Below are 20584 nucleotides of genomic sequence, written 5' to 3'. Positions count from 1 at the left end.
TTGATCAGGATCTGTAGATGCCCAGATCGCTGATCTTCATGTATGTCTCCATTATTAAAGCAATTCATTTTAAGTGACAAGAAACCTCTGACTCTAGTTAAACTGGATTATTTGGTGAACATATTTTAATTTGGGGGGACAGTGCCTTCATTCATTTATAGCATTATGGAACTAATGATACTTCATGCACTTGATTGGTTGGTTGGTTGCATTATTCATCCTCTACCTCAGGGGTTCCCAACCCCTGGACCATGGACCAGTTATCTTATTTGGAAGGATGCCACAAATTAGAAGCTATTGAGACAGTCTAAGTAGGTAATAAGGGTCTTTACTGTGATATTATACGTCTTCTAGGCTCACAATAGCCTTGAACTCCCAGGCCCAGGCGATCAGATTGGATCTAGATGATTTCTTTTAATAGCTCATTTTCCCTGGAAGCCCGTCAAACAATTTCAAGATTTTCTGTTTTTATTGCTATGCCTGTTCTTTTATCTTGTGCACAAATTCTTGATATCAGTTTTCCCAGCCAGTTTTAATGATCCCGGAAGTATAGAGAGGGAATATTAACAATTAATTGAGGTTGGTCTTGGTGGCTCACACCTGTAATCCCAGCACTTTGGGACACCGAGGCAGGCGGATCACCTGAGGTCAAGAGTTTGAGACCAGCCTGACCAACATGGCGAAACCCTGTCTTTTACTAAAAATACAAAAATTATCCAGGTGTGGTGGTGGGTGTCTGTAATCCCAGCTATTTTGGAGGCTGAGGCAGGAGAATCGCTTGAACCTGGGAGGTAGAGGTTGCAGTGAGCCGAGATCATGCCACTGCATTCCAGCCTGGGTAAGAGAATGAGACTCCATCTCAAAAACAAACAAACACACAAAAAAACAGAAAAACCCAATTAACTGTATGTCCATACCAGTATCACACCCAGACCCATTTTATACTGTGTGGCTTTCCAAGGCATCTCATCTTTAATAACCTGTTACTTATGATGTCAAAAAAGATGTATATTTTGCCCAAAATGATATAACTTATATTGCTTTGTAACCTTGAAGAAACATCTAGGATTTAATTTAGCTCGTAAAATGTTATTTTAAAAAATTATTTTTAATTTTGGGGGGTTCATAGTGGGTGTATATTTTTATGGGGTACATGAGATGTTTTGATACAGGCATACAGTGTGTAATGATCATATCATGGAAGATGGGGTAACCATCCCCTCATGATGGGGTATCCATCCCTGCAAGCATTTACCCTTTGTTTTATAAATAATCAAAGTTATTTTTCAGTGTACAATTTTAGTTATTTTTGTTATTTTAGTTATTTTTCAATGTACAATTAAATTATTATTGACTATAATCACCATATTGTGCCATCAAATACTAGGCCTTATTCATTTACTCTAACTACTTTTTGGACCCATTAACTATCCCCACCAACCCCCCACTACGCCCCCACCACCCTTCCTAGCCTCTGGTAACCATCCTACTCTGCATCCGTGAATTCAATTGTTTTGATTTTTAGGTCACACATATAAATGAGAACATGTGATGTTTGTCTTTCTGTGCCTGGCTTATTTCACTTAACATAATGACCTCTAGCTCCAACCATGTTGTTGCAAATGACTAAATCTCATTATTTTTATGACTGAATAGTACTCCATAGGGTATAAGTACCACATTTTCTTTGTCCATTCATCCGTTGATGGACGCTTAGGTTGCTTTCAGATCTTGGCTATTGTGAACAGTGCTGCAAGAAAATTGGGAGTGCAGATCCTCTTCAGTAGACTGATTTCCTTTCTTTAGGGTATATGTCCAGCAGTGGGATGGCTAGATCATATGGTAGCTCTAGTTTTAGTTTTTTTGAGGAACCTCCAAACTTTTCTTCATAGTAGTTGCCTAATTTACATTCCTACCAACAATGTGTGAGGGTTCCCATTTCTTCACATTTTGCTAGCATTTCTTATTGCCTTTCTTTTGGATATAAGCCATTTTAACTGGGGTGAGATGATATCTCATTGCAGTTTTGATTTGCATTTCTCTGATGATCAGTGATGTTGAGCACTTTTTCCTGTGCTTGTTTGCCATTTGTTGCTGTCTTTTGAGAAATGCCTGTTCAAATCTTTTGCCCATTTTAAAATTGGATTATTACATTTTTTTTCTACAGAGTTGTTTGGGTTCCTTATATATTCTGGTTACTAATCCCTTCTCCCATGGGTAGTTTGCAAATGTTTTCTCCCTTGCTGTGGGTTGTCTCTTCACTTTGTTGATTGTTTTCTTTGCTGTGTAGAAGAAGTTTCTAAAATATTCTTTTAACACTAAGTATAACACTCACCCAACATACTCTCATCAGTGAATTTAATAGTGATCAGCAAAGTCTGATGTGAACCTCCCTTAATCTCAGAAAATTTCAGGCAGTAATGGAGGCTAGCCATTAGGCTGTCTTCGTGATCTGCGAAATGAATCTGTCTTAACCATGAGGCATGCCAGTACAAGGCTTTCTTGGTATTTTAGTAATTCAGCCCTTTGGGATGAAGTCCAAGGTGGGCCTTTCTTATATCTATCGGTGTATTTTGATGTTCACGAAAGGCCCTCGAGTACAGAAACTGTATAAACTTGTATAAAACTTCCTGGTTATTAGGTTGTTTAATTAAAGTTAAAAAGTTTAAACCCAAACTTAATTTTTCTAACTCTTGCATTTCACTTCGGCACTAAACTCCCTTAAATAGTCAGTGGGACTTTCAAAAATAAATGGGAATCCCTGAAACATTTAAAGCTCTATTTATAAATTAGTCAATTTTCTTTTTTTAAAAATTAAACATGTCAAGTGACTAGCTTCGCAAGGTAATAACAGAGCAAGCAAAACCTTCCCAGATACTTAATTTTGAAAGTTTCACTATACTTTTCTTTACATTAATGATTAATTTCCCTTTCCATGTTCTTATAATCATACATGTATTTTCTGTATTTGAAAATAAGATAATTTCTTTCACCCAGGTTTTCTCTCTCTCTCTCTCTCTCTCTCTTTTTCTGTGTGTGTGTGTTTGTGTTTTAAATCATGGTTCTCTTTTCTCCTCTACTTCTCTTCCTCATAAAGTAAGATCTTTAGGAAACTTCAACTTCCTCCTCTCAGTCTCATACTTCTAGATGAGACTTTTGAAACTCTCTTTTTCATCCATTCTGCCTCAGTTTAATGTTTTTTGTTTTTTCATTCAGATTTAATTATTTGTGTCATTGTTTAGTGTTTATGTTGCTTCTTCTCTGTATCACATTCTATCTTAATGTATCTGTTTTGAATCATTTGTATTTGATTGATATCTTCAGTATTTTTGTTCAGTTAAGTTCTCTGGGTGATGGTCTCTGATTTCTTATATAAGTTTAAATACCAATGTGTTTTTTTCTTTTTCTTTGTAGGTAACATGTTCTTTTTGCCTGAATACTTGTTAAGAGTTTCTTTTTTATTGTTAGTTATGTATATTTTGTTATCAGTTCTTTAGTTTGGAACTTAGTGAGTTGTTTAGTTTGGAACTTAGTGACTTTCAGTCTACAGAGTCAAACCTTTGTGTTAGGGAAGAAATTTTGTTGTTTCCTATTGTTATTGCCTTTGCCTCTATTAAGTCCCCTTAGTCTTTTATGATATATTTCTTTTTACATTTTACTTTGTGAATTGAAGTTTTTTTGGTACTTGTTCTCTTAGCTCACTAATTTCATCTTCTTTTTTTAATTGTTCAAATTCAATTTGAGTGGAGAAATTATTTTTAAGGGTTCTTCACCATATAGATGTAGAAACACAAGGTATTTGTATAATATTAGGTTATTTTCTTTCTTCTTGAGCTTTGGAGCTTTATTCATTCAGTGTACATGTTCTGTTTTATTCTGACTGTTCAAACCTATCTTTTAACTGCTAAGCAAAATATCTGCCCTTCTTTGCCCTTTCCCCTACTGTGTTTTCTTCAGTAGCCCTATGATGCATATGGCTCTGCCTTGCTTCTTTTAGGGGCACACACCCACATTAGGAGCCCTCATCCTTCTGGTCAGTTGTTAAATTTCTTTACAGGATAATTTTCCAGTTTTTGTTAGTACCCTGGGGGCAAGCATCTCTCTTGTTGTGGAGAGGGGTGGGGTATAGCCCTTGAACTTCTGTTTTTCTCTTTAGGTCAGTATGATCCCACTTGCTTTTAAGTTTTTCAATCTTTTTGTCTTTCAGAAGTATATCAAAGTCTGATCTCTGGCATTCTGGTGCCATCCATACCATTCTGTTAAGGATTTATTTTTTCCTATTTAACTTAATGATTTTTGAGATACTTGGAGAGATTTGCTTCCTTACATATATGCAGTCTAGGATTGGAAGTCCACTGGGAAGTTTTTTTCATAGATTTTGAGGGGAAACTTCCCTGCAGGGAACATTCACTGAGGCAGAATCATGGTGCCTTTCATGCAATTTGGCGGGTCTTAGGAGTGTGAATGGCTGCTTCAGTGTCCTCTTCAGGATGGCGAGTGGGGTCTTCCAGGAAAAAATAGTTTTCCACATCTGGAATGACCAAGATATGGTCAAGCATTCCACTTTTCCAATCTGCAAAACAGGGCTTAAAATAGTGTATCAAACAATAACTAGTGAGAAGATAGAATGGAAGAAAAAGTGCCACTTTCAAGAGCAACAAGGAAGATAAGATACCAGAAATAAACTTAACAACAAACTCTAAAACCTACATGATAAAAATGTAAAACATCATTGAAGAACATAAAAGAAGTTTGGAACAATTGAATAATATGCCTTGTTCATAACTGGAAATATACAGCACCATAAAGGTGTTAGTTTAAGTTAATTTATAAATTTAATGTGATGATAATAATCCTTCTTAAAAAACTAAATTGATCTTGGCTAAATAATTTAACCAAGAAACTGTGTAGGAAAAAGAAAAAGAACAAGGGTAGTGGATATAGAGGACTTTTGCAACCAGATGTTGTAGTGTGAAGTCTTAGTCTCAGTAATTAAAACTCGTTGGTTGTGGGACATGAAGAGAAGGTATTATGGGGTAGAATGGAAATCCTAGAAATATACCCACATTCGTAGGAACATTTAGGTATGGTAAAGATGACTTCTGAAAAGCCAATGGAGATAATATGTACTATTCAGTAAATAGTTTTGGAGAAACTGAATATTCACCTGTGGAAATAAAGAAAATAGGAATCCTACCTCATACCAAGGATGAATTACAAATGATCAAAGATTTAAATGTACTACATGAAAACATAAAAATTTTTAAAGGAAGGCTGGGTGCAGTGACTCATGCCTGTAATCCCAACATTTTGGGAGGCTAAAGTGGCAGGATCCCTTGAGGTCAGGAGTTTGAAAACAGCCTGGTCAACATAGCAAGTCCCTGTCAGTACAAAAGAAAAATTAAAATCTTAGTCTGGCATGGTGGTACATGCCTGTAGTCCCAGGTATTCAGGAGACTGAAATGGGAGGGTCTCTTGAGCCCAGGAGTTTGAGGCTGTAGTAAGCTATGATTACACCACTGCACTCCAGCCCTGGTGACAGAGTGAGACCCTGTCTCAAAACAAAACAAACCAAAAAAGTTAATAGAAAACATAGAGAATTAAAACAATTTTTTTCTATAATAGGAAGGCATTTTTAATTATGATTTAAAGCAGTTAAAAAAAAAAAAAAGCCATGAAGGAAAGGGTTGAGAAATGAGGCTACATAAAATATAAAACATCTACATTACAAAAAACAAAATAAACAAGGACAAATGACAACCTGGGAAAAATACTTGGAACTCATATTACAGATGAAGGATTAATCTTAATATACAAAGAACTAAAAATGGTTAAGAAAAAGTCCAACAACCCAATAGAAAAATGGGCTAATATATAAAAAGAATTTTTTTTACTGTTCAAAATTTGTTTTTCAGATAACTTGTACATATATAGAATGACATAGAAATGTATAAACTTATTGTAGCATTGTTTATAATAGCAATAGATTGGAAATAATTTATTCAAGTATCCATCAGTAGGGGATTAGTTAAATATATTATGGAATAGCTACACAGGGGAACATTATATAGTTGTAAAAACATCAAAGAAGTTCTATGAATTGATATGGAAAGTCTCCAGGAAAAGTTAGAGGAAAACAAGGTATACAACAATGTGTAAACCGACTAAGGAGCAGCATATTTACACATTGCTTTTATACTCTGTGTGGATGTATTTTTTTCATTCATATGAATAATTTATGTATGAATATATACAGCTATAGTAATAAAGTTTGGAAGAATATATAGGAAATTGATTACCTTGGCAGGTAGAGAATTTAATGGGTTGGAATTGGGCAGATTGGAGACAGGGATGGAAATAATTTTTCTTTATATACCTTTTTGATTTGTGTATGATTCAGTTGTAATACCTATGAAGATTGATAGTATATAAGACATTTTGAGTGGGAAGTGACCAAAACTGAATTCCAGCTGGCTTCAGCAAACCTCTGTTCCATAGTCACCACCAATATAACTGTCCCCATCAGTGTTAGAGAGTTAGTTTCTTTATTTTCTAGGAATTCTGGGAATATTAGATTTTTGTAAGTGATTATTAGTCCATATAGGCTAACCAGAACAGAGTTCCTATATTTTAAGAGGCTTTGCAATCTAATTTATTAATATCCTCTGAAAGTAGGAAAATTTATTGCACCCTATGATAGCAGATAATTGCTTTTATCAGTTCCAGGCACACACAACGCTGGTAGTCTCAGATTTATATCATCAGCCATGGGTAAAATGAATAGAGAACACCAAACTGAGCACTTAGGACATATCTCAAAGAGCTGTTCCCTCCAGTGGAATTGAGGCATATTTCTACACAGACAGACAAAAATTGACTACCAAACCAAATTCTCCGTTGCTGACAGAGAATAGATATCAAAATGGTCTGACCATAAAACGGACTTCCAGCCATTGTTGCCACCAGTGGATAGTAACTATTGCAGAACCGGAACCAAATTTGGCAAAGAACAAGAAATAAAAACAGATCGGAAGAATAAAAAGAGAAAGACATGCTGCTTGGAATTTATTCCAGGGACCAAGATATTCCTGGGAGTGAACAGTCCCTGAGGTGCAGTTCCTGGGCAATATGCTATATTTGTCTTGAGAAAGAAATGTGCTTGGACTTCTCTGTGGAACTTCAACATTGTCAAGTGTAATTTTTCATAAGTTATGAGCAAGAATCTCATGCAAATAAAATGAATATATGACAGATATTTACATAATTTCTTAATGAAGGAAACAGCAAGATGATGAGGCTGGTTCCCATAATCTTTCAATTTGGGAGAAGTAGTTTTCTCTCCCATTTTTCATTTTCATTGAATGCATTCAGGTTTAAATCTGAAGATGTTTTACAGAAAACTCTGGTAAAAAATACAGCAGTAGGTTACTTAGGTTTTATGGTTGGCAATCCTTAACTACAGCTTTTTTGTTACATATGAAACTACATTCAAACACCTTAAGGATAAAATTTGTCCATAATTTTAAAAGCATAGAATAAGAGAGTCAAATAAATGGATACTAAATTTCTTATGGAGTTGATTCATCATTACATGGCCCATAATATATATAAATATAATTTTTACACCTCTTAAACTGTGTAACATTTACCAATAAACTTTTACACTTTGAGGCATGACACATGTAGTAAAGTCTACAAATCATAAATGTACAGCTTGATAAATTTATACATAATATATACCCAGATAATGACGACCCAATCAAGGTATAGATTATTTCTACCATACCGCAAAACCCTTGTCCCTTCTAGTCAGTACTTCTCCCAAAGATAACCATTATTCTGACTTCTGTCACAGTAGATTAATTTAGCTTGAACTTAATGCCAATAGAATCATATACCATGTACTCTAATGTCTGATTTCTGTTGCACATTTATGAAATTCATCTACTTTTTGCAAATTCCTTTTTATTTATGAGTAGTCTATTGTACAAAAAATATTAAAAGTATATCTTGTGTTGTTGATATATTTTTTGCCTTAATAAATAACTGTATATAGTGATATATGTAAATACACTTGTTTTTTTACATATTGACCATGTAAACCAGTGATCTTGCTAACTTATTAATTTTAAATTGCTTATAGAGTCTTTTAGATTGTTTATTTACATGTCATGTCTTCAAATAAAGAAAAATGTTTTCCTTTCCAATTTCTACATTTTTTCTTGCTTTTTTCCCCAAGTGAATAAGACCTCAAGTACAGTGTTGAATAGAAGACCACATTCTTGTCTTGTTTATGATCTCAGTGGGAAATCATTCAGTATTTCAGTGTTAAGTGTGATGCTTAGCTGTATTTGTGTTTTTCATTAATTTGCATTAAAATATTTTAAAGAATTTATGAATAGGTATTAAATTTTACCTATTGAAATTATATGTGATGGATTACATTTATTGATTTGCGTATGTTGAGCCAGGCTTGCATCCCAAGGATGAAGCCAACTTGATCGTGGTAGATAAGTTTTTTGATGTGCTGCTGGATTTGATTTTCCAGTATTTTATTGAGGATTTTTGCATTGATGTTCATGAGAGGTATTGGCCTCAAGTTTTCTTTTTTTGTTGTGTTTCTTTCTGGTTTTGGTACCAGGATGATGCTGGCTTCATAAAATGAGTTAGGGAGGAGTCCCTCCTTTTTAATTGTTTGGAGTAGTTTCAGAAGGAATGGTACCAGCTCCTCTTTGTACCTCTGGTAGAATTTGGCTGTGAATCCATCTGGTCCTGGGCTTTTTTCTGTGGTTGGTAGGCTATTAATTACTCCCTCAATTTCAGAGCTTGTTATTGATCTATTCAGGGATTCAGCTTCTTCCTGATTTAGTCTTGGTAGGGTGTATACATCCAGGAATTTATCCATTTCTTCTAGATTTTCTAGTTTATTTGTGTAGAGGTGTTTATAGTATTCTTTGATGATAGTTTGTATTTCTGTGGGGTCAGTGGTGTCCCTAAACATTTTTTATTGTGTCTATTTGATTCTTCTCTCTCTTCCTTATTAGTCTAGCTAGTTTTTGTTGTTGTTGTTGTTTGTTTGTTTATTTTCAAAAAAACAACCCCTGGATTCCTTGATTTTTTTTGGAGGGGTTTTCATGTCTCTATCTCCTTCATTTTTTCTCTGATCTTAGTTATTTCTTGTGTTTTGCTAGCTTTTGGATTAGTTTGCTGTTGCCTCTATAGCTCTTTTAATTGTGATGTTCGGGTGTCCATTTAAGATCTTTCTAGCTTTCTGATGTGCACATTTAGTGCTATACATTTCCCTCTTAACACTGCTTTAGCTGTGTTCCAGATATTCTGGTATGTTGTCTCTATTTGTTCTCATTTGTTTCAAAGAACTTCCTGATTTCTGGCTTAATTTCCTTATTTACCCAGGAGTCATTCAGGAGCAGGTTGTTCAATTTCCATGAAATTGTGTGGTTTTGAGTGAGTTTCTTAATCTTGAGTTCTAATGTGATTGCATTGTGGTCTGAGAGATTGTTGTGATGTTAGTTCTTTTGCATTTGCTGAGGACTGTTTACTTCAAATTATTAATTGTAGTCATTTTTAGAATAAGTGCCATGTGGCACTGAGAAGAATGTATATTCTGTTGTTTTGGGGTAGAGTTCTGTAGACTTCGGAACCAAAAACAAAACCACATAATTATCTCAACAGATGCAGAAAAGGCCTTTGATAAAATTCAACATCCCTTCATGTTAAAAACTCTCAATAAACTAGATACTGATGGGACATATTTCAAAACAATAAGAGCTATTTATAACAAACCCACAGCCAGTATCATATTGAATGGACAAAAGATGGAAGCATTCTCTTTGAAAACCAGTACAAGACAATGGTGCCCTTTCTAACCACTCCTATTCAACATAGTATTGGAAGTTTTGGCCAGGGAAGTCAGGCAAGAGAAAGAAATAAAGGTTATTCAGATAGGAAGAGAGGAAGTCAAGTTGTCTCTGTTTGCAGATGACATGATTTTATATTTAGAAAACCCAGTCATCTTAGCCCAGAAACTCCTTGAACTGATAAGGAGCTTCAGCAGTCTCAGGATACAAAATGAATGTGTAAAAATCCTAAGCATTCCTTTATATCAACAATAGCCAAGCAGAGAGCCAAATCATGAATGAACTCCCATTCACAGTTGCTACAAAGAGAAAAAAATACCTAGGAATACAGCTATCAAGGGGATATTAAGGGCCTCTTCAAGGAGAACTGCAAACCACTGCTCAAGGAAGTAAGAGATGACACAAATAAATAGAAAAACATTCTATCCTCGTGGTTGGGAGGAATCAATATTGTGAAAATGACCATATTGCCCAAAGTAATTTATAGATTCAATGCTATTCACATCAAACTACCATTGACATTCTTTACAGAATTAGAAAAAACTATTTTAAATTTCATATGAAATCAAAGAAGACTCCATATAGCCAAGACACTCCTAAGCAAAAAGAACAAAGCTGGAGGCATCACGCTACTTGACTTCAAACTATACTACAAGGCTACAGTAACCAAAACAGCAGGGTACCAAAACAGACATATAGACCAATGGAGCAGAGCAGAGACCTCAGCAATAACACCACACATCTACAACCCTCTGATCTTCGACAAACCTGACAAAAAGAAACAATGGGGAAAAGATCTCCTATTCAGTAAATGGTGCGGGGAAAACTGGCTAGCCCTATACAGAAAACTGAACCTAGACTCCTTCCTTTCACCTTATATAAAAATTAACTGAAGATGGATTAAAGACTTAAAGGTAAAACCCCAAACCATAGAAGAAAACCTAAGCAGTACCATTCAGGACATAGGCATGGACAAGGACTTCATAACAAAAACGCCAAAAACAATTGCAATAAAAGCCAAAATTGACAAATGGAATCTAATTAAACTAAATACCTTCTCCACAGCAAAAGAAACTTTTTCATCAGAGTGAACAGGCAACCTATAGAATAGGAGAAAATTTTTGCAATCTACCCCTCTGACAAAGGTCTAATATCCAGAATTTACAAGGAACTTCAAACATATTTACGAGAAAAAGACAACCCCATCAAAAAGTTGGCAAAGGATACGAACAGACACATCTCAAAGGAAGACATTTATGTGACCAACAAACATATGAAAAAAAGCTCAACATAACTGATCATCAGAGAAATGCAAATCAAAACCACAGTGAGACACCATCTCACACCAGTCAGAATGGCGATTATTAAAAAGTCAGGAAACAATAGATGCTGGCGAGGCTGTGGAGAAATAGAAACACTTTTACACTGTTGGTAGGAATGTAAATTAGTTCAATCCTTGTGGAAGACACTATGGCAATTCCTCAAGGATCTAGAACCAGAAATAACGTTTGACCTAGCAATTCCATTACCCAAAGGAATATAAATCATTCTACTATAAAGGCACTTGCACACATAGGTTTATTGCAGCACTATTTAAAACAGCAGAGACATAGAACCAACCCAAATGGCCATCAGTGATAGACTGGATAAATAAAATGTGGTACAAATGTACCATGGAATACTATAAAGCCATTAAAAGGAATGAGTTCATGTCCTTTTCAGGGACATGGACAAAGCTAGAAGCTGTTGTCCTCAGCAAGCTAACATAGGAACAGAAAACCAAACACTGCATGTTCTCAGTCATAACTGGGAGTTGAACATTGAGGACAGATGGACACAGAGAGGGGAACAACACAGATCGGGGCCAGTTGGGGGGTGGAGGGTGAGGGGAGGGAACGTAGAGGACGAGTCAGCAGATGCAGCAAACCACCATGGCACATGTATACCTATGTAACAAACCTGCACGTTCTGCATATGTATCCTGTTTTTTTTTTTTTAGAAGAAATTAGAAAGAAATTATATATATATATATATATATATATATATATATATATATTTCCCTTTAATAGTGTGGTCAATTACAGGGCTTGATTTTAGAACGTTAAATCAATTTGCATTTTGAACTAAAACTCTTTCGGTCACTATCCTTTTTGTCTATTACTGGGTTTGATTTTATATTTTGTTTAGGAGTTTTATAACTATGTTCATTATATCAACCTATAATTTTCTCTTCTAGTAATATCTAGCTTTTGCTATAAAATCTGGCTTGGCCTTATAGGATAGATTGGGAAGTGTTCCTTTTATTTTTATACTTTGGAAGAATGTTTATACAATTGTTATTATTTTTTGCTTGTATGTTTAAAAGAATTCAGTGAATTCATTTGGGCTTGGAGTTTCTTTACAGATTAATTTTGTTTAATAGCTGTAGGACTGTACAAATTTTTTTGTTTATTTCAGTTTTGGTGAATTGTGTTCTTCAGAGGATTTGTTCATTTCAATTAAATTCTCAACTACGTTGCAGTAAAAATGTTCATAATTAGCCTCAGAATCTTTCTTTCTTTCTTTTTTTGAGACAGAGCCGCACTCTGTGGCCCAGGCTGGAGTGCAGTGGCGCAATCTCGGCTCACTGCAAAGCTCTGCCTCCCGGGTTCATGCCATTCTCCTGCCTCAGTCTCCTGAGTAGCTGGGACTACAGGTGCCTGCCACCATGCCCGGCTAATTTTTTATATTTTTAGTAGAGATGAGGTTTCATCGTGTTAGCCAGGATGGTCTCCATCTCCTGACCTCGTGATCTGTCCGCCTCAACCTCCCAAAGTGCTGAGATTACAGCCGTGAGCCACCACGCCCGGCCTGGCCTTAGAATCTTTTTAATGTTCACAGGCTTTCTGTTTATGGCTCCCTTTTTATTATCTCTATTGTAGATTCTCCATTTTTTTATTGATCAGACTTCTAGGGATTGTTCATTTTATTAATCTTTTAAAGAATCAACCTCTGGATTTGTTTTCTCTTTTATACACTTACTCTCTATTTTATTGATTTGTTATTTAAACATTTTAAAATACTTTCCTTGAATTAATTTACTATTCTTTTTCTAGCTTCTTGTGATAGAAGCTTAGAAGTATTAATTTTTCAAGTTGTCTCATTTCCAATAATACGCATTTAGAGCTGTGAATTTTGCTAAACACCTCTTTAGTTGTATCCCACACATTTTCATCTATTGTATTTTCGTTATCATTCACATAAAAAGACTTTCTAATTTCCATTGTGATTTTTGTATTTGATTTATGAGTTATTCAGTATTGTGTTTCTTAATTTCCAAACACTTAGAGGAATTTCTAGTTATCTTTCAGTCATTGATTTTTAGTGCAGTACTGTGGTGGTCACAAAATGTGATTCATTATTTAAATTTTTTGAATTTGTTGAGACTTGGTCTTCTAGCATTTAGTCTATTTGTAAATGTTTCATATACTCTTGAAAAGAATGTGAAAGAAAAAAAGAGTTTTGTAGTTGTTGGGTTTAGTGTCCTGTGTCAGGTTCACATTGGAAAATTGAATTGTTCAAGTCATATACTTATGGTTTTGTCTGCTTATTCTATCAGCCATTGAGAGAGAGTTGCTAAAGTCTGCAACTGTGATTGTGAATTTATCTATTTTTTAGTTCTTTCAACTTTATGTATTTTGAAGCTGTGTTATTTTTTGCATACAAATTTTGTTTACAGTTTATTGCATATAAATTATGTTAACCTGTTAATTTGATGCTTTTATGAAACGTCCCCCTTTATCTCTAGTAATACCTTGTGCCTAAGGTCTACTTTGCCTGATGTAATATAACTACACGAGCCTTGTTTGGCTAGTGTTTACATGGTATCAATTTTTGTAATTCTTCCATTTTCTACCTTTTGGTGGTGGTATATTTAAAGTATGTCTCTTAGGATATAGTTGTTGCTTTTTATTTTGAGACAAGTTGCTGCTCTGTCACCCAGGCTGGAGTACAGTGGTGTGAACACGGCTCACTGCAGCGTTGACCTCCTAGGCTCAGGTGATCCTCTTACCTCAGCCTGTGGATTTGCTGGGACCACAGGTGTACACCATTTCACCTGGCTGATTTTTTTTTTTTTACTATACTTTGAGTGCATGTGCACAACGTGCAGGTTTGTTACCTATGTAATACATGTGCCATGTTGGTGTGCTGCACCCATTAACTCGTCATTCACATTAGGTATATCTCCTAATGCTATCCCTCCCTCTTCCCCCTCCCCACGACAGGCCCTGGTGTGTGATGTTACCCTTCCTGTGTCCAAGTGTTCTCATTGTTCAGTTCTCACCTATGAGTGAGAACATGGGGTGTCTGGTTTTTTGTCCTTGCAATAGTTTGCTGAGAATGATGGTTTCCAGCTTCATCCATGTCCCTACAAATGACATGAACTCATCCTTTTTTATGGCTGTATAGTATTCCATGGTGTATATGTGCCACATTTTCTTAATCCAGTCTATCGTTGATGGAAATTTGGGTTGGTTCCAAGTCTTTGCTATTGTGAATAGTGCCGCAATAAACATACATGTGCATGTGTCTTTATAGCAGCATGATTTAAAGTCCTTTGGGTATATACCCAGTAATGGGATGGCTAGGTCAAACGGTATTTCTGGTTCTAGATCCTTGAGGAATCGCCACACTGTCTTCCACAATGATTGTACTAGTTTACAGTCCTACCAACAGTGTAAAAGTGTTCCTATTTCTCCACATCCTCTCCAGCACCTGTTGTTTCCTGACTTTTTAATGATCGCCGTTCTAACTGGTGTGAAGTGGTATCTCATTGTGGTTTTGATTTGCATTTCTCTGATGGTCGCCTGGCTAATTTTTGTATTTTTTTTTTTAACAGATGGGGTCCCACTGTCTTTCCCAGTCTGGTCGTGAACTCCTGGGCACAAGTAATTTGCCCATCTTGGCCTCCTGAAGTGCTAGGATTATAGGCATGAGCCACTGCACTCAGCAGTTGTTGGTTTTTAAATCCATTCTTATAGCTTTGTATTTTAATAGGAATCTTCAAGTCCATTTACTTTTTTTAATTAATAGAATTCACATGCCATGTGATTCACTTTTAAAGTGTACAATTTCGTGGTTTTTAATATATTCACAAAGTTATACGAAAACCACCATTATCTAATTCTAGAACATTTGAGAAAGAAATCCCTTACTTGTTAGTAGAATTCTCCATGTCTCCATCTCCCCAGCCTCTGGAAACAACTAATACACTCTTTATCTCTATGGGCTTGACTATTCTGAAAATTTCATATATAGAGAATTATATGATTTGTGGTCTTTTGCAACTGACTTATTTTATTTAGGATAATGTTTTCAATGTTTTTCCCTGTGGTAGCATGAATCAGCACTTCATTCTTTTTTAATGACTGAAACATATTTTATTTTGTGTACCTAGTGCATTTTGTTTATTTATCTTTCAGTTGCTGGGCATTTGGATTGTCCCTGCTTTTTGGCTATTATGAATAATATTGCTATGAATATTCATGTACAAGTTCTTGGTAGACGCATTTTTATTTCTCTTGATTAAATACCAAGAGTAGAATTGCTTGGTCATTTGGTAATTCTCTGTTTAACATTTTGAGAAACTGCCAGTCTTTTCCACAGTGGCTGTGCCATTTTACATTCCTTCCAATAATGAATGAGGGGTCTGATTTCTCCATATCTTTTCCAGCTAGTCTGCTTGCTTTCCAAATTATTAATGTGCTTGGATTTAAGTTTACCATTTTAATATTTGTTTTTATTTGCCTTGTTTTATTATTTCTTATCTTATTCTTTATTTCCTGCCTTCTCTTAGATTAATATGTATGTTTTATTATTTTTTATTTTTCAAAATTCTTTTCCTTTTCCTCTATCAGCTTTTTAGTTATACATTTATTTCTCATTCTTTTAGTGCTCACTATAGAGACTGCAACATATATCTTTGACTTATTTAGTCTTCCATAAAATAGAACTTTTTTCACTTCTTAACCAATAGAGAAATCCTAAACTGTTTGACTGAATGTACATTTCTTATCCTTTATGTTTTTAATGTTTATATATTGTAAACTTCATAAGACATTATTTTATGTTTATATAGTATTTATATAGTATTTACTTATATTTCCCCGTTTTTGCCCTTTATTCTTTTCATGTGTTTCTGCAGTTTTGGAATCAGTTTTCTTCAATTAGGAATTCTCTTTACTATTTCTTTTATTGCAGGTCTCTTGGTGGTGACTTTTTTCAGCTTTCATTTGTAAATAATTTGTTTTACCCGCTTTCAAGATGGTTACTTTGGTGAGGTAGAAGATTCTAGATTGGGAGTATTTTTCTTTTAGCACACTGAAGGTTCATTGCATTGTTTTCTCTTTTCCATTGAAATGTCTTCTCACATTGGTATTGCTTCTTGGAAGTCAACTTTAAAAAATTCTCTAGCTGCTTTTAAGAATTTCTCTTTGTGTTTGTTTTTTTAGCAGTTTGACTGTAATTTACCTATGGTTTTAATTTTTTAAAATTCTGCTTGAGATTTATAGAATTTATTTGAATCCTTAGTTTGATGATTTCATCAGTTTTGAAAACTTTTTAGCATTCATTTTCAAATATTGCTTTTGTCATATTCTCTTTTTTAAAAAAATTATCTCCCTTATCTCTGTCATCAATTTAGACACATTTGAGATCTTTTTTTTAAACCAAGTCTCTTATCCTTTATACTATTTTGTGTGTTTTCTGTTCCTTTTTTCTCTGTGTTCTTCAATGTGGATATTTTCTACTAAACTATGTTCCAGTTCACCAACCCTCTCTTTAGCTATGTTTATTGTTCCACTAAATTTGTCTAGTTAGTCCTTAATTTCAGATACTGTATTTTTCAGTTTTAGAATAAACATTTGATTATATGGATTCCAATTCTCTGTTGAAATTCATCATTTCTCTCCTATTTTTTACTTTCATTCAATTGAACATATAAATCATAAATATTTTTAACAACTTGATAAAAACTTATCTAAATTCTTATGTATCCCTCTTCTCCCCATACTGTGTTCCAGAAAAGTAACTACTTGTCATCCATCTAATCTCAGAGAGGCTTGTGTTTCCATAGTGTGTAAACTAGTTGGTTGCCCTGAGACCTGAGTTTTCTGTTGTGTCCTAGAGAAGTTAGGATTTCCAGATTATCTATTTTTTTTTTATTTATTAATACTAGGCTAGGAGTGATGCTGTTTACAGCTTTCTGCATCATAGGCAGAAAATCACAAATGCCATTTGAAAGTCTCTTTCTAATAATGCTAAGATCTGAATGAAATGTGAGTCTTTCTGGTTTGACTTTTTTTTCTCAATTTTCACTAGTTCTTGTTTTTTTTTTGAACGTGCCTCATAATGTTTATTGGATACTAGATAATGTGGATGAAAGATCTGCAGAGAGTCTGGAGAATGTTTTTTCCTCCAAAGACAGTTAATTTTCCTTCCCGTGCTTCTGATTCTGTTAAGGCTTGGTTTGGGGCTTTGTTAGAATTTTTCTATTGCTATTTTGTCCATACTCTTAAGGCGTGGCTTTTTTAGAGTCACATCTAGAGCTCAGGGATTTTTCAGTGCTCCTCCATCTTGGCAGTGCTTGCTTGCCAGTCCATCTCCTCAACATTAATGGGCTGCTAAAATGTCTACTTGCCTCTTTACTTGGTTTGGTTTGTTTTGGGTTTCTTGGCATCCTGTCCTACATATTTGTAAGCTTAGGAATCAGTTAATAATTTGAGGTGAATTTTACTGTAGATTTCTGGGCTCTTTCTTTGTAGGTCTTTTTTGGGGGTATTTTGCCTCCGGAATTCCTCCCTGCTTTGGTAATCCCAGCCTCCAACCTCTGCCTTCTCATCCCACTAAGATTACAGTTATTATCTTGGTCTCTATTTCCCATGATTGATTTGAAAAATTATCTTATACAAAAAGAAGGATTAAATGTGGAATTTGCTTGATTGGGCTTTCCTTCTCTCAAAGTTTGTAGCCCTGGAAGTCCCATCTGTATTGGCTGCTTTCTGTTGCCTTCAGATAAGTTGTTTTATATGTTTTGCCCAGTATTCATAGTTGTTCTCATTGAAAATGCTTATTTATTGCACTCTGCTCCATTGATTGGAACCAGAGATACCATGTCTCTTGTTTTTTCTGAAATGATACCAGTGCTTAGCACAGTTCTGTAAATATTGGTTCAGAGTAACTACTTGTTGTTGCAAATCTTTTCAAGGTTCAAATTGTGTTGAACTGATAAAAATCAGTTTTTATATAATAACCATGGACCATAAAGGTTAACTAGCTCTAAACCTTATTTTATCTTCTGGAGTAAAAGCAGGTGTTTGGTACATTAGGAGAGACCTCTGAAAGCCAGAGTAGAAATAAAGGATCACTGCTATTCACTTAAGCTCTTTTAGCTAAACTTCAAATCTGACTCGTAGTTTTTCTGCTCTTTCAGTTGTGATCATTGGAAGGCTTTCATAGAATTGGAAATTCTTATCTGAATCTTTCATGTTTTGATCTCTAGGAAGATGAAGTCCTCAGTACATTCTGAAGAAGATGATTTTGTTCCAGAGCTACATAGAAATGTACACCCTCGAGAGCGGCCTGATTGGGAAGAAACTCTTAGCGCAATGGTAAATCAGTTTTATACAATTGTTCATATATACATGTATATGTATATATAGCGCTTATATAAGGAAAAGGAACTGAGGACACGTAACACAAATTTTGTTGCTTTGTTCATTTATTCAGGAAATGTTTATTGAGTGAATACTGTATATTTGGCACTGTTGTAGAGTCTGTGGGCAGAGTAATAGGGTTACAGAGTGGTAAAAATACAGTGTGAAAGGATAGGTGCTAATTATATAGAGTAGTCACAGATGGCCTCTGTGGGAAGATGAGGTTTGATCAAAGACCTGAAGGAGGTGAGGGAGCGAGTAGTGTGTTTATCTGAAAACACATCATTTTAGGCAATGGAAGAACAAGTTACAGGCTGTGGCATAGGATTAGAGAACAAGTTGGAAGACACACAAATAGCATAGTGTGGCTGAAACTGGATGAGAAAGAAATGAGGTCAGAGAAGTGGTTTGGGTGGGTGGAAAGCAGATCATGCAGTTTCTTGTACTTTATTGATGAAGACTTTGGCTTTTTATGCTGAGTGAGATGAGAAACCATTGGAGGATTTTTGGCTGAGCAGTGACACAGTCTGACTTAAAATGTTAAGTCTCAGGTTACTGTGAGTAGGAGGAGGCAAAAGAGGAAGTAAAGAGAATCTGTGTGTTATAATTAATAGGTAAATAGGGATGGTAGCTTGAACCAGGACGATAGCACATATGGTGAGAATTGGTTGGATGCTATAGTTTTACTGATAAAGCCAGCCGTTTTGTCAATGAATGGGTAATAAGGATATGAGATAAAGATATATTAAAAATGGCGTCAAGTTTTTTGGCTTCGTCAACCTGAAGGATGGAATTTATAGTACTGAGATGCTGGAAAAGAAGTTTTTGTTGGGGGATAGATGGAAAAATCAGCAGTGTAGTTTTTCACATGATACATTTTAGATACTCATTTAGTTTATTAAAACTTTTTGTAACAGGTCTATTAATAAGAATGAAGAAATTCTTCTTTTGTGGGAGAGGACGTTTTACCTAACTGGTTAAGAATCATCGTTCTCTGTCAAAATAAAATGCAAATGTTCATCTATCAGTTCTGATCTGTAATGATATTTTACTTATTTCATTTTTGAAAATGTCTTTCACTCAAATAGGCACAGCAAATACTGACATAAATTCACAAACATTTTAATTGAACATATTTGTCACTAAGAAGGCATTTATAGAGTTCTGTTAGATTCTCTTCTTGATACTTGCCTTTTAGCATGTTATTACATTTTCTATTAGTCAATTCCAATTAAAGATTAGGTGGAAGTTCTCAGTTGCACAGTTAAATGGAATCTGCAGTATGGAAATTTACTTTGCATTTACATGTGATCTGAAAAACCCTACTGGACCTGTAGTTTGAGCTCAGAAAAAAATACTCACTACCCATTTGTATGGGAATGGCAATCTCCCTTCTTGTTTTAATATTTGATAGTTTGGGATGCATGGACAGTAGCTTGTGATTACTTGTGATTCTCAAAATACTAGTCGTCATTAAGATGACTTTATTGTCAGTGTTTCTTGTATATAAGCTATGTTTTCTCTTGTAATTGTACATTAAGTTCGCCAAGAAATATCATCGTCTGCAGTAAAAACTAATTAGCAAAGTCATTTAGTGTTCCATAGTAGATGTCAAAAATATGTATATCTAAAGTCTTTTTGTATTCTACACATATTTTTACCAAAATTGGTTATAATGTATCTTAGTAGATTCCACTTCAGGTTGTACTGAATTAATGTTTGCTCAAGTTATGTGAGAATATTCTTGCCTGTAGTTGTCCCATGCAGACTGTTCATAGGAGCTAATTCTTCACCCACTTCACACTCAATATTGACTCCTCAACAACAATAGCAATATTGGTTCCATTTTTTGACTTATCAAGAGTCAAGGAAAACCACTTAAAATCATTTGCCTTGTTTTTTAAGTGACTATTGATTTGCTTCCAATGTCCTCAACTTTTAAAAAATATTATTATTATGTGTAATTTATTTTAGATTTTTAAAATGATACTTTTAAGTTCTGGAGTACATGTG

General features: G+C 34.8%; 1 protein-coding gene across 5 annotated transcripts in view; it reads left to right on the top strand.

Annotated features, from left to right (window-relative positions):
* ARHGAP32 (Rho GTPase activating protein 32) overlaps nucleotides 1-20584 on the top strand; it is a 304654-nt gene that overhangs the window by 90903 nt on the left and 193167 nt on the right. For 3 of the 5 annotated variants that reach the window (XM_038004998.2, XM_008021489.3, XM_008021488.3), the window contains exon 2: nucleotides 18418-18526. The exons of 1 other annotated variant lie outside the window; for it this stretch is intronic. In XM_038004998.2, coding sequence (XP_037860926.2) covers nucleotides 18422-18526 — 105 coding nt within the window. In that variant the 5' untranslated portion in view covers nucleotides 18418-18421. Of the gene's footprint in view, nucleotides 1-18417; nucleotides 18527-20584 lie in introns of those variants that run through there. One more of the 5 variants, XM_008021490.3, reaches the window with a different exon arrangement.

The sequence above is a fragment of the Chlorocebus sabaeus genome, chromosome 1 (genome assembly GCF_047675955.1).
Source record: "Chlorocebus sabaeus isolate Y175 chromosome 1, mChlSab1.0.hap1, whole genome shotgun sequence".
Taxonomy (NCBI): domain Eukaryota; kingdom Metazoa; phylum Chordata; class Mammalia; order Primates; family Cercopithecidae; genus Chlorocebus; species Chlorocebus sabaeus.
The sequence above is the reverse complement of the archived record's forward strand: the minus strand, read 5'-3'. Positions and strand labels throughout refer to the sequence as shown.